Raw genomic sequence first — 15,562 nt, 5'->3', positions numbered from 1 at the left:
ATAACAATAATTTGCAGCAGTTTAACGAGACTTCACTCATTATTCTTGCCGAATTATTTGTTAGAACCCATGAACTGGATAAACACACTACCCTTTACTACACTTAAACCATTTACTCTGCAAGATATTATAATTCCATTGACTCTGATGTTATTTCCATGACCAGGTCAACCAGAATGTTGAATGATTCTGAATACCCCTGTGTTGTAATCTGAAAACAGAAGAGCACCATTGACCTTTAATTCTGCTGTAATTCTTACTAGTCGGTGCTGCTATTTGTATAGTCAACCCAGCAGTCATCATCTATCATGATGCTGTTTCCTCCAGTGCTCTTAGTAGACCTGAAAAAGGAGTGTTGTATTTCAAACTACAACGGTAACGAAATAGCTTTTCTTTGTGGCTTAAGGAGAAATTATAATCAAATAGATTGCATCTGTAGAAATTGTGGTACATTTTTAAATTTTTGGAGATAATAGTGTCAATGGGTTTGGGACAATTTACAATGATATTAGTATCCTATCTCCTTTGTTTCAGTTAAAAAGAGTCAGGTATTCTCGACTTCTACGTTCTATTTCAAAGTGCCGTCAGGATGTACATAGCTGGTTCACGAACTTACCGTTCCACATAGGAGGAAATTGGTCTATGAAATCGCGTGCCTCTTTTGAAAGTTGTTTGAGAGTTTAGACAGTTTTTGAGGCTCTAATAATACAGAAAACCACTAATATAAAATACTTTTAATTTGAGAACTTCTCGTGAATGTTAATGAGGGTTGCCTTAAAAATATATATTCTAAAAACATTGTAATAATTTTATTTAAATTATTGTATGTTCATATACAAAATAGCATATTCCAGCATTTTTACATTTTAAAAATACATAAATAATTTTCCACACGTTTAAACTTATGCATTGCGTCTTATTTTTCATGGAATATTTTACGTTTAGCATTGGAAAAGGTTAACTATATAAATGCTGAAAATACATTACCACACTTCCGCCGCATAAAATACCTACTACACAAAAAAGCTTTTAACAGTCACGGAATTATTACATCCGCTTGGCTCACTTTTAAAATAAATTGATGTGGAGGTATGAAAAATTTGATAATAATTCCTTCAATCAATCTCGCTTTCAGAATATGCTCAAATTGAAACGGATTTGATATTCACCCCAAATGCAAATTGTAACGTAACAAATGGATTATAATGAAATTCACTTTAAAATAGATAAATTAATTGCAAAATTACTCATGACTAATAAAATTAAACAACACAGACACACACTATTATAAAAAAATTTGAAATATCATTGTTGTTTTCATTGAATCACATGAAGGTCTAGTCAGAGACATATTAGGGGTAGAAACAGGAGTTAGGAGGGGTAGAGGTAGACCTAGGTTAGATTACTGTTCGCAAATAGTTAAGGATGTGGGTTGTTCTAATTTTAGAGAAATGCAAAGATTAGCTCAGGATAGGAAAGAGTGTAGGTACGTGTCTAACCAGTCTTAGAACTGACGACCTTATGATGATGAAATTAATAACAACGAACTACAAAATGAATACATATAATACATACTATAAAATAACAGAAATCATTTTATTTATCAGAGTAGATAATTCAAACAATAACATAAAATATAACAGTAAACAAAGCCTAAGGTATTCGATTTAAAACCCAACTATTTACTTCAAGGTGGTGCTTAATGAAGCTAAAAAATGTTTAGTCTCTTCTAGAATTTCTTCCACTACATGTACTTAATTGGTCTGCGATCTTCTGATATAGGTACGATTGATACCGTATATTTTAAATACAGTACTTCCTATCAATAGCTGCAGTTAATAAAGATGTATTTTATATTAAAATATATACTTATGTGTATTTTATTATAACACATGCACATACACACACATGTTCTATTTAAAAAATATATGTAGCCTTTATTGCCTGTTGAGACAATAAACAAACAGGTGCACCTCAGTACACGTGAAAGAAGTGAAACTTCTTTGGCGATCTCAATACCTTTATAACGAATAAGTAATGATTGGTGGAAGAAAGAGAGAATACTAGAATTTTCAGGATTTATGTTTTCCAACATATTTTATCTTTAGTCCACCCAAGGAGTATTCCTTTAATACATTTTTATGTAATTCAATAACAAAAAAATGGTCAAATTTTTTTTGCTTCAGTTTATTTTTCCAAGTACTTAAGAAACCGTAAACTATAAATAACTACAAGGAATTAGAATTAATACATAATAATACTTACTGTTAAATAAAGGTCAATTGTTGTTAAATAAACATTTACTGTATTACACTTACTTTAATATAACTTCACAGATATAACCAAAACATTAACTTAGTACTATAGTATAGTGAATATACAGTATACAATTGTCAGCGATTCTAAGAAATTTGGATTAATAGATGCCGGTTTTGGGACCTTGTAACTTTGGCAATAGGAATAATAGAATCTTTTCTTTTTTCTTTTCATCTGTGCTGTGGCATTGAATTTGACAAACCATTTCGAGAAAAATAGAGCAAATGAAAATTCATTAAACAATATTCACATAAATGTTTTGTAAAAACACATTTTTATAGATTCTGTGCTTTCTGATTTGGTTTGTGCAATTAGTGGCTTTGGGCACTACATACTGTCATTATATTTTTTTCATTTTTTATCTTCTCCTCATTGAATGTATAGTTCTTACTATTTTCTATTCAGTATCTACTTTTTTCCATTCATCATCTGTACTAAATTCCGCTGTCATTTTGATATTCATTGCTTTGCTCTTTTCTGTAGATATAATGGAACTTCTTGTCTTGTCCCCATCTTATATAGTTTTTTTTCGTATGTTGGATTTCCTGATTCGTTCTTTCTATTGTTTTTATATTTACCCTGTTTTGATCTTTTTCAACCATTCAATTATGCTTTCTTCTATTTTCTTCTCCTATTTCTACGCATAAACCTGCTCTCTCTTTTTCCCATTTTGTTGTTTATAATCTATTCTTCTCATGATTGATATGCATTAATTAAAAATGAGGTTATCCTTTTCTTTTTTTTATCTTTTTGTCATATTATAAAATTTTTTTTTTTAAACATCCTACAATACCACATCTCAAACCCTTGTAACTTTTTCTTTTCCGCAGTATTCACCGTCTAAGTTTTACAGATCTGCACCTTTAATAATCGTTTTCGAATTTTCAAATTAACGGACCTTGAGCACAAAAGTAATTTCATTTTTTAAAGGCGACCCGACCCTGCGCTTTTCGCTATTTTGTATCTCTAGCGCTTTTCCATCGCGAGTTATCGAAAATCAGCGATTTATTCTAGTTCATATTTTTCTACTTTTATTAGTCCTAACCCTACTTTTACATCCGTTACAGATGCATTATTTTTCTTTTATTTTTATTAATCTTCATATCATCCTCTTTTATCAGTACTTCTTCCATTTTATTTAAAGCTAATCCGGACTTATCCATGCTAGATGGTATTACTGTTATATACTTAGTACTCAAATTTAAGCATGCTCATTTTCTGTTTGTCTAACCCTAAACGATGTCCTGTCTTTAGTGATATTAATCGCATCATCGATTGCAAATTAAAAGTACCAGCGAGAATGATTAACTCTCTTCCTAATTCATATACATGGTATAGACTTTCACAATTGGTATAATCCACAGTAAAACTGTCGCAATTACTTTCTTCTTTCAACATACTAAGTAGACTAAAGCGGTTGCTGACAGAATGCCTACTTCTGCTCACGATAGACGTTGTAGGGAATATCGTAAGCATAGAAAAGAGATGTCACTTAGGAATTGCAGCGGACGCTAATAAAGAAAAAGGAATAACATTACACCGATTAATATGTAACAGAAAGAGATGCAGCCAAACAGAACCTCTTGCGAAATGTTCGCTCTTATTACAATTATAACATATAAACCGATAGTGTTGATACTATTTCATGTTATTTGATGGTGTAAATAGACATTTATTTGCAGTTTTAGTCTGGAAGGTAGTGTACCGACTATTTTATTCATAACCATATTACTGATACCTTTTCCGTTTTCTTTCAACTGTTTGGCCAAATTCTCCTCCTTGGAATTCTAATTCAAATTCATAGAAGACGTAATTATACCCATCGGCATACCTTATTCCTTCATCCATTGTAGTACCTTTGTTTCTTCTGGTTTTTGTGTGTTTAAGTCTCTTGCTTTTAGGGCGCATCTAATTTGAAATTTAAATTTTCATCTGGCGAACTTTTCAAATCGCATCGATTTCGTAAGATCTATTGTGCAAACAGAAATTTTAGGTAATTTTTAACACGTTCTTATTTGATGTAAAAATTCCTCTTTACCTAAATACAGTACAACTTGGTCTATAACCTATTGAGCTTCAAGCTTTATAAATATGGATAAGGGCTATGTTTAAAACTTCTTTGTTTTAAGGAAGTATACCTCTATGTGCTTATATACTATTAATAGCGTTACTATGTAACGGTAACTTTGTAACTAATATACGAGGTCTGTTCAAAAAGTATCGAGAATTTTGTGTTTTTTCAAAAATTATTTATTTATTTATGACTATCTATTTGATCCCCTTCAAAGTAATTCTCACCAAATATTATACACTTATGACAACGTTTTCTCCAACCCTCGAAGCACTTCAAAAATCACTTTTTGTGATCTTGTTCAGCTCCTCCTTCGATGCCGTCTTTATCTTCTCAATCGTAGCGTAGCGTCGTCCTTTCATGGGCCTCTTCAGTTTAGGGAACAAGAAAAAGTTACAGGGGGTCATATCTAGGAAATACAGTAACTGCGGCATTATTAGTGTGTTGTTTTTGGCCAAAAATTGGCGCACAAGCAACGATGTGTGAACAAATCCGGACGTTACTGGCGGATTGCTTCACTCAAATTGCATATAACTTGCAGGTAATATTCCTTATTTACCGTTCTACCCTGCACCATGCCCCTGCAATTGAAGAAAACTGTAAGCAAAACCTTCAGATTCGACCTAACTTTGTGCGCTTTTTTCTGCCTTGGCTCGTGCGACAGCTTCTATTGGAAAGATTGAGTATTGGTTACCACGTCATAACCATAAACCCATGATTCGTCACCAGTTATGATCCTCTGGAGCAAATTTGGGTAGACAGAGTCCAACAGCTCCTTAGCAATGTTAATGCGATGTTGTTTTTGGTCGAAATTGAGCAATTTTGGTAGGAATTCCGCAGCGACCTGTCTCATACCCAAAACATTGGTAAAAATCGAATGGCAGGAGCCAATCTTCATCTTTTTCTTTCTTATAATCGATTAGTTTAGTATTTATTCTTATTCATGTCAACATTCCTCTTGTTCCCTTTTATTTTAATTGATCTTGCCTCTCATGCTCATTTGGGGGATTTTCATGTCACGTTGACACTTACAATAAGTTATTATGGCTACCATAATAAAATGCATACAATAAGTTTCGTCTCTGTGGTATTGACCGTTGAAGAGTACCTTAATATGGAGTTAAACTTGGATATCGATTCAGGTCATGATTACTAATAAAAATGCATTGTCATCAGAACTGAATGAAAATTCAACTCCGTAGGATAAGAGCAAGCGGTTGTAATTCAGCTTGCATGATTTGATCTAAATAAGCAAGCTAACATAGAAGCATTACAAGTTAAATGAAAGCTTTTAATAAAATACATCTAGACCCTGCGCTGCAATTTTCCGCGGTCATGAACAGAAGAGACCTAGCTTACAACTAGCGGCTATTCACTTTCTTAGTTTTTCACACAACTTAGATTAGGAACTATTCTAAAATTTTTGATTTTCTTAGAAGAGAGCGACGCCCTTACAAATTCAACACTAATCCTTATGAACTTATGTCGCCTCTAAGAATGTAGTAAATGACTTTTACTACTTCAACTAGGTCTTATTCTTTAACTTTAGAAAGAGGAAATCTTGCTTCTTGACTGCGTTCCTGAGCAGTTCATTCGATAATATCTATAATCGGATTTATCAACATCGGAGACGTCTACTTCTCTTGTGGTTTCTACAAATATTATCGGTGGGTATGCCATTTTACGTTTTATTTTCATGATGGATAACCACTTAAATATAAGAAAACAAATAAAGCCTATCTGATTAACGTTTGTTCGTTAAAGCAGTTTGATTCCTTCAAACAACAGTTTTGCCTCCTTCTAATTATTTTTTTTTAGGGACATGCTCCGTGGAAAAATGATACTTTATTAGTTTTGCTTAATGAAAGTCCTCGCTACAGAAATATATTTCAGAAGATATTATAGTAAAAGCTCAAATTGTAAAACCTGTAGTTTATTTCACAATCAATATATTTTACAAGCAAGATTGTTTATATGAGGTGTTAGTAATTTAACAACATGCCATTAATGACAAATTAAATAATTTAATAGAAACAGATTTGCTATTCCACAAATTATATTATTATTATTATATTGCACTTACATTTCCAAAGTTGTTAAATAAACGTGCTATAAATGAAACGAAAACTCAAATATTCGCTTGTATAGATTAATGGTTTCAACGATTATTCGAAAGCACTGGATGTTTGCTTATCTTCTTGTCACGATGACACTTCATCCACTTTACTGGATCATTCCTGCCGCACACGCTATCTGCAAGGCAATCAATATGCACGCTTTAGCAGTTGAATACGTTAATATCCACGTGTTTGACAAGAGCAGCCATTAAAGTTGTGCGAATGGCAGCTGAGACAACGCTGTCTCTGTCTGCCATCGTTCTCCGCCGCCGTTTTCTACTTGTCGTTGAAAATGAGACAAATTGTTGCGTCTCCTTCTTGTTCCTAAAGATAAACTGCAACTAAAACAGATGCTACCTACTTACAGTCGTAACTGAAAATGAGATTCCACGTAGTATGATGCTCAACGAAAATCCATCACATCCCCAGCCAACTGTATAATTTGACAGAAATATTCAACGTTTGCAGAATTTTGAAAAATGTTCTGTCACAGCCATTCTCGATATACGAGTTTCTATATGTATTCAGTTTCAGTAATAAATAACTGCAATAAGATTCGTTCAGTTTAAATCAAACATGTTTCGATATTACGAATGCACTTATTCTCCATCTCATGCTGAACAGTTTCAACTTTGAGAATTTTTAGAGGAATACTTTTGTAGGGTTTTTAATGTGAATTAATTTGGTTCGACGATTCTGTGACCTTCGTAGTTAGGTAAGATCATCGTTGTAGCTGATGTTACCTTCCGTAATGTAGTTGTACAGGAATAGTGCATAGCGCCAGGACACGATTTCGTTTCCCGGCTATGGCGTGACAGAAGCAACAATTTTTCCTCATTAATTTTAGGTTCATTGAAGTGGTACAAATTAATTCACTTTAAGTTCTAATTTTATTAACACTTTGAAAATTAATCGTAATAAATAATAATTGGTTTGTTCTTACGAACATATCGGAACAAATAAGGAATCCTCTAAATAATAATCAAGTCAGGATCCTAGGTATACGAAAATAAACAAGGATTTTCGTAATAGGGAACTCCTTCCACTACTTGACAGGGGTTAAGTATAGATATCGTAATATGAATTCCCTACTAAGAGCCTGATCCAGTCCAGATGTATGTTATGGTTGATCGTTTTTCATTTCTACTTGGGTAATCAACCTTGCATGTCGGCGTCGATTATTCGAATACAACCGATCGTGAATACAAAGTACGAATATACGTACTATGTTAATGTAAAGTTTCGATTTCTGAATTGTAGGTACTACCAAAAAGGTGGGAGTAACTATTTTATTTAGAAATATAAATGTGTAAAATACTGTAATTTCCATTTTGTTTATTTGCATTCATGCACATCTTCAAACTTAAAAGTAATGATCAAAAGTAAATAGTTTAACCCATCAAATTCTANTAGCAATAGTTGAGGTGTAATCAAAGGATTAATAAATTTATTCAAATACAGCTTGAACTCAGTTCGTATTAATAAAATAACATCAATTAGGTTCAAAGCGGGCTGAACATATGCATGCTGAAAATTGTATAATAGAAAACAATTATTACAAATCCATATTACTTCAGAATAAATTTTTATTCGGTGATAGTACCTACCGTTTTTTAGATTTATTTCATCGGCTCGGCGGCATGCGTTAATCCACTTCTTACAGATTTCTTTGTTTTTTATTGGAAATCGGAAATATTTTATTTTTGCTTCCTTAGTGATTCTATTGTAGTTTCCACATCCAGCAATCGCACACCCTGGCATATTTATACACACAATAACACAATATTAACAAAAGATTGGAGTAATTTACAGAAATTCGGAGTTTATTTGAAATGCGGTAAAATTGTCTCTCATTCCGTGCTTCGCAGTGACGTCATCTGCGCGAACTAGACGCGTTTGAGCCGAAGGAGTAGCATACCGGTATAAGTGTATCGTGGGTCTACTCCTATATTCGGCACTGCTGTGAGATGAGACCAGTATCAACGACAGACGCGGTTTCGTCAATAGATACTTCTTCGCTGGTAAACCAGCCCACAGTAGTGATAAGTGAAATTGGTTTCGCGGGTGGTTGACGCAGTGGAAAATCAGACTGGGGATGGTGAAGCGGCTTCCAGTACGCGTTCGCAAGTGGTTAAAGGAAGACTAGTCCTCCCGATGTAAAAAGTGGAAAAGGTTATACCAATGATCCTCTGTAAGAACTGCAGGAGTTATTTTTTTCCAAAAACGTGAAATGAGACAAAGAGAACACCGCCTAAGAGAACCCAGACAGTAGGGGAAGCTGATCTTCGTGGTTTCATCAGACGCTGCCTTACACAAAGGAGAAGCCGGGGATTGGGAAGATGTTAAATCAGTTATACACACTTACCACTAAAAACCTACAGATAACAGCTGCAACTCAGTACACGTGAATGAAGTGAAACTTCTTTGGCGATCTCTATAGCTTTATAACGAATAAGTAATGATTATGTTTTCCAGCATATTTTATTTTTAGTCCACCTAAGGAGTATTACTTTAATGCGTTTTATGTAATTCAATATCAAAAGAATGGTCAAATTTTTTTCGCTTCCGTTTATTTTTCCAAGTGCTTAAGAAACCGTAAACTATCAATAACTACAAGGAATTAGAATTAATACATAATAATACTCACTCTTAAATAAATATTAATTGTTGTTAAATAAACATTTACTGTAATATAACTGCACAGATGTAACCAAAAAATTAATTTAGCACTATAGTGTAGTGAAGATACATTATACTATAATATATGAGATGCCGATCACCAACAGCTGACTGTAATATCGAAATGCGCATGCGCGTTTTTCTATTGACATAGCCTATCGCTTCGCGAAACGAAACGTGCAAAACGTGTCGTTTCATGGCCTTGAGATTTTACTCTCATCGAGCCCAAAGAAGTTTCACTACAAAAAACTTTTGGATGCTTCATTCCCACTAGTCACTAATGTTGGTGGGTAGGCAGCCCCTCCGGACTACGCTGGAAGATAGGGCGGAAGGCCCTCTTAAGCCTCCTTTCAGGAATCGTGATAATGAGTAAGTGATGGTTCGGGTGAGAAAGATGAGACTGACGAAATGAAGACAAAAGAGCATGAAAGATTTCCTGTGGCATATTACTGCCCCAGCATTTCCCTAAGTGATCCAAGAAAACCACAGAAAAATTTGGACCAAGGCAGACGGACCCGGAATCGAACCGGCGTCCTCCGGAATGACATGAAGGGCTCGTTAGAGACCTAATAGAAGAACAAACAGCAGTTAAGAGCGGAGGAGAGGTAGAAATAGATTATATTACTGTTCGCAAATAGTTAGATATATATGGGGATTTTTTAGCTTTTGGGAAACAGGAAAATTAGCATAAGATAGGAATGAGCACCGTATCCAGCCATTCAATTTGATGAAATTATAAGGATGATGATGATGATAATAAATTGTGACAAGAACTCCAACTTTCTCATAACAAACATAATTACAATGCAATAAAAAGCTATATATCTTTTTATCTGTAGTAAATACGAAATTTACTTACTTTAAGTATCCTTCAACTATTGAATGCCCATATCTGAAAGCTGCAGAAGCAAATTCATTCGATATCGAAACGTCTACCTTGTGATCGTAATCATAAGAATAAGATAATCCTTCTTGCAAATATAAGCCAAATTCCTCCATACTTTCATGTCCTTGAAATGAATTTGTTAATTAGGCATAATATTAACTCTATAAAAATGTATAATGTCTAAATTTTGACAAGAATATAGGTAACATTAACTATTTTCGAAAGAAATAAATTATATTTACCAATAACAGCTGGTAAAAACTCCTTGTAGGTTATAACCTGAAATTCGGCAATTACTATACGTCGTGCTTCTAGGAATAACTTTTCATCATCCCAATCCGAATTTAAGTATGCAAGTTCTTCAGCGACGCGATTGTGTTCCCTATGGAAAAGAAGATGAACTGCAACTAACGCGATCATTTGGTTCACTCTGGTGTCTCCTGGAAAAAATATTTCCAAATTATTTATAAGCATATTACCTGCAAACGATACTTTTTAATCAGTCGATACGACTAAGATCCAGAATATGAATTTGTCATCATAAGGTTTCCAGTCCAAAGACTCCTATCATAAGCCAACCTTTCCAACCAGTTTTGAGACTGGAAACCTTGTGATGCTANGATCCAAAAAGATCGAAATCGCGATCCGCGTCTGGCAGTTTCGACAGAATACAGACCACTTCGAATTATTTTATTCGATTATGGTAGCGTGCCTATCACGTTGAGGTTGGCTACGCCGGGATTCGTTTTCAGCAAGTAGATATCCACACAAGTGGACCTTGTTGGAGCATACATAATCGTAAAATGTAGCATCGTGCTACAGATGGCGTTTACTGCGCCATTTGTAGTATTTTTTCATGTGCGTTATTTTTATATCAAAAATTCATTTTACAATATTTCTTTTCAATGTCGATTCGTACTATGTACTGAAGGACTGTAGCATTTTGGTAACAATCTCATGATTTACAATTTCTTCTAGATTTTCTTTTCAACGTTTCCATTTACTTTCTACTTGTTTTCATTTAATGAAACAGATACGTACTAGCTGTAATAGCATTAAAAGAAGCAGTCCTCATAATGAAGCAATTATTATTTAAAGACATCTCTCCACCCGGGATGTACGAAAATTCATAAGGCGCAAGTATAAAATAAGTCAAAGTAAAAAACATGAATTACACTTTAATTAACTACAGGTACATTTACAGAAAACAAAATTGAATACATTGATCATTTAATGTAATTATTGCAATATATTTTCACAATAAGCACTGTAATACATGTCAAAGTTACAAAGCTACCTTAAAAGTAATGAGTAAAGTCTTTATTATGACCTTACAATTATTTTTGATTTTTTAATGTGCCATCGGATAATCATGGACAACAACAAATCTTTGTATAATTTCTAATAGCGAACAATGATTATTCTTACAAGCTTTAGAGGATTGATGATGCTATGATCCATTGTTATCTGCGGAGTACATTTACTACTTATTAGTGTACTAAATTATATTTTGGTGGAATTGTCTTAGAACATACATATATGTACTTGTAAAATACGATAGACAAATCAGGCCATAACGTGCGGATCGTACCATTTATTAACGACAAACTTTCGGATTTTGATTGACAGAAATTCAAAATGTGATTTATGATTTATATATAGATCAAAACCTAATGTAACTCCTCCGGTATTAATAGTAATTTCTAAAAAAGCGGGGCGTTTTAGAAATTGGATTTCTATCGCTATCATAATTAATAGGAAATTTAGGTCTGCGCTCTAAAAAGTACTGTAACTAAATATTTCTGTGTTTCAGGGTGTTTCTGAAATAATTGGCAAGCTTGCAGGAGGTGATAAGGCACTATAAAACACGAAAACTTAGTAATATTTGTATGTGCAAAAGAGAAAANCTGAATTGTAGGTACTACCAAAAAGGTGGGAGTAACTATTTTATTTAGAAATATAAATGTGTAAAATACTGTAATTTCCATTTTGTTTATTTGCATTCATGCACATCTTCAAACTTAAAAGTAATGATCAAAAGTAAATAGTTTAACCCATCAAATTCTACTAATGCTATTTTTTTAATGAATTTTTCTCGACCACCATTATTAGCAATGTAATAATTAGTGTATTCGGAAACTGCATTAAAATAATAATCTGATTCTTAAATGTATTTGACTGGAGAGTATTTGATTCTATCTTAAACTAAGAATACCGTTAAACGATTATAAAAATTAACCCGCTAAGTTACCAGCAATTCACATCATGCACTGAGAAAAAAATTCATGGGGGTAGTTGCTGTTAACATAGAAAATAATAGGTTTAGTACCGAGCGGCATGGCCTAGAGGTTTAGACCAGGCCTTCTTAAACTATGGGTCGCGACCCCAAATGGGGTCGCGTAACAAAATTCTGGGATCGCGAGAGATTTTAATGTATATTGTTACCTAATAAATAAGCCATCAAAAAATATTTATTTATCTTTCTTTTATATTTATATGGGGTTGCCAGGAAACTTACTATCATAAATGGGGTCGTGAATGAAAAAAGTTTAAGAAGCCCTGGTTTAAACCATTGCTTAGCATTCGGGAGGACGTCGGTTCGATTCCGGGTCCGTCTGCCTTAGTCCAAGTTTTCCTGTAGTTACCTTGGATCACTTAGGCAAATGCTGAGGCAGTAATATTCCACAGATAATCTTTCAATCTCTTCTATCTTCATTTCGCTCGTCTCATTTTTTTTCAACCGAACCACCACTCACCCATTCCCACGATTCCTGAAAGCAGGCTGAAGAGGCCCTTCCGCCCTACCTTCTGGCGTAGTCCGGAGAGATTGCCCGCCCATCAGCATTACTGACTGGTGGGAATGAAACACCCAAAAGTTTTGAATGTTTATCTTAATCTGTTTTTTTTTTAGGTTTAGCATATGAGGCTACATTTCACACTGGAAAATTCATTATGATAATAACTTCTGCTATAAAATGTAGCAAAAAGTGGTATGTACGTATATGTTATACACATCGCCACTGTATCTAATATTGTTTTTTAATATTGTTGTGATTTAATTAATAAACATTTTTGTTCCAACATTTACTTTATGAGTACTTTAAATCAGTAATTTATTGAAATAAGTTGATTTAATAATTATCGTATAGTAACTACGTAACAAAGCGAATAATTTGGTATAGAGAAGTTATTTGAACAAATCAAAGTTATATTATCAAAGGTATTGGGAAGTCAACTCAACACTATTGTTGTTGAGATTAATACTGATATAAAAATTCGTATTTTGTCTGATTAATTGAGATATAACATATATCTTGCAGATGGTGAATATCAACAACAACTGTAAGGTAACGCAAACGAAGTCGCTGATATGAAACATACAAAACGTTACTATAGGACAATGGTCGGCAGCGGACTACGGACCAAAAATTCCGCCAAAAATTTTTTGAAAGTATGAACTATTCAAATAAATTATTTAAAAAATATACTTCTGTAGATAGCAAAATACCTTTGAGTTTTGAGCGCTAACCTTACCATTTTTTGTAGTACTTTACCAATAATTGCGTGACAGACATGAGTTCTTAAGGACTTATGTATTTTAGGCAAATTAAAATAAATTGGTAAGAAATATGTTTTTTCTTGGACCTCAAAAAAAATTTTCAAAAGTATTCTGAACAGAAAATACTTGCCAATCCCTGCTATAGCATATAGAGGTATGCTTTATGACAATAAATACCATATCCTGCATCATATGAAAATATAGTAAGTAGTAACAGCAATTTCCAGCAAAACGCAAACTGTAAGTACATAGTATATACCACCAACTGCCAGACATCATAACGGATGAGATTTTACGATTTGTAGAAATTAAATATTTACCTATTTATTTTGAATGTTTAGAAAGAATAAAGCGGACAGCGACAATTTCAGTCATACCAATGAAGTGGTTGGAATCATTCATCATATTTAATCCAATAAATGATGTTTATAATTTTATTTTAATAGTTTCTAAATTTGCAACACTATTTGAAATATAATATATATATATATGTACTTTTATTTTTGAGTAATCATTTGCAAAAATTACACCACACTGATTCCGTGGGTCTTTATCAGCGCTACAAGGGTTGCCGATTGTAACCATTTGCTAAACGATAATGCAGCATACACAAGTACGCAAACTATATTAATAAGAGGATTTATTATATTTTTAGTCAGAAAATTGAAACTATTAAACGCGAATCCCGATTTCGGCCTTATTTCATCTCATCAGCGGTATCTGCATAAATTACTGAGCAACAATGTAATAGATGTTCTTATTAAAATGATTTACAAACATTTTAAATATGTAGTCTTTATCGTCAACTTAATTTGAAAGTTGATACCTTCGTAAGGCTTTATCTGAAGCATGAAATGCAGAAAACACTCACAGATGGCAATGCACTGTCTGTATTTGGATACTGTATAAACTCATTCTTTAGGAGCTTCATTGGTTTGATCAGCACTACACACACACCGAGCTGCATGGGCTAGAGGTTCAGCCCATTGTTTAGCATTCGGGAGAACGCCGGTTGGTTCCGGGTCCGTCTACCTTGGTCCAAGATTTTCTGTGGTTTCTTAATAATCCTTCATTCCCTTCTGTCTTCATTTCGTCCGTTTCATCTTTCTCACCCGAACCACCATCCACCCACGATTCCTGAAAAGAGGCTGAAGAGGGCCTCCCATCCGACCTTCCGGCGTAGTCCGAAGGGACTGCCCGTCCACCAGCATTAGTGGCTGGTGGGAATGAAACACCCAAAAGTTTTGAATATTTATCTTATTCTGCAACTCTATGTGATACAATACCGATACAATCTGCAATATTAAACGTACATCCTGCTCTCTTCTATATTGTATGACATAAATAAACATAATAACAGTACTTGCTATAAGCGGGGTTTATAGAATATGGTTTTGGGTGCACCCTAATGGTACCATCTGCGATAATATTCTAGCATAGTTGCCAATAATTAAAGTAAATGGTTTGAAACGTGGTGGCATTTCCAGCAATATCCATAGAGCAGCATCCAATATAACTATTAGCAGTTGGAGCCATAAAGGTTAGCAGCTGCTACAGTACAATATTATACTATCCATCATAAATTCAGACAGAGCATGCTATAGTTTTGTGCAGTGCAATTGCACAAATAAGCCACTGTGCGCAAATACTCTTTTTGAAGTGAAACTTCTTTGGGCTCGATGAGAGTAAAATCTCAAGGCCATGAAACGACACGTTTTGCAACGTTTTGTCTCGCGAAGCGATAGGCTATGAGAATAGAAGTGCGTGCATGCGTATATCGATATTACAGTCAGCTGTTAGTGACCGCCATCTCATATATTATAGCATAATGAATATTCACTATACGTGATGGTGCTAAATTAATTTTTTTGTTATATCTGTGCAGTTATAGTGCAGTAAGTGTATTATAATAAATGTTTATTTAACAACAATTA

General features: G+C 33.9%; 1 protein-coding gene across 1 annotated transcript; it reads right to left on the bottom strand.

Annotated features, from left to right (window-relative positions):
* Window positions 1–259: 259 nt before the first annotated feature.
* Window positions 260–10,516, bottom strand: LOC112904123 (chorion peroxidase-like). Its single transcript, XM_025973422.1, has 3 exons — window positions 10,312–10,516; window positions 10,043–10,193; window positions 260–341 (listed from the first exon to the last, which is right to left on the bottom strand). The coding sequence occupies exons 1-3, from the start codon at window positions 10,487–10,489 to the stop codon at window positions 260–262; spliced, it is 411 nt and encodes a 136-aa protein (XP_025829207.1). The 5' UTR covers window positions 10,490–10,516.
* Between the last annotated feature and the right edge of the window lie 5,046 nt (window positions 10,517–15,562).

The sequence above is a fragment of the Agrilus planipennis genome, unplaced genomic scaffold, assembly GCF_000699045.2.
Source record: "Agrilus planipennis isolate EAB-ADULT unplaced genomic scaffold, Apla_2.0 scaffold111, whole genome shotgun sequence".
Lineage (NCBI taxonomy): Eukaryota > Metazoa > Arthropoda > Insecta > Coleoptera > Buprestidae > Agrilus > Agrilus planipennis.
Note: the sequence above shows the minus strand (reverse complement) of the source record. Positions and strands in the feature narration are given on the sequence as shown.

Coding starts and splice junctions, on each gene's coding strand:
- LOC112904123 (XM_025973422.1), bottom strand. CDS start 10,489: ATGATCGCGTTAGTTGCAGTTCATCTTCTTTTCCATAGGGAACACAAT. Junction 10,194..10,311: donor GTTTTTACCAGCTGTTATTG/GTAAATATAATT, acceptor ATTCATTTCAAG/GACATGAAAGTATGGAGGAA. Junction 342..10,042: donor ATAGTTGAAGGATACTTAAA/GTAAGTAAATTT, acceptor CTCCTTTTTCAG/GTCTACTAAGAGCACTGGAG.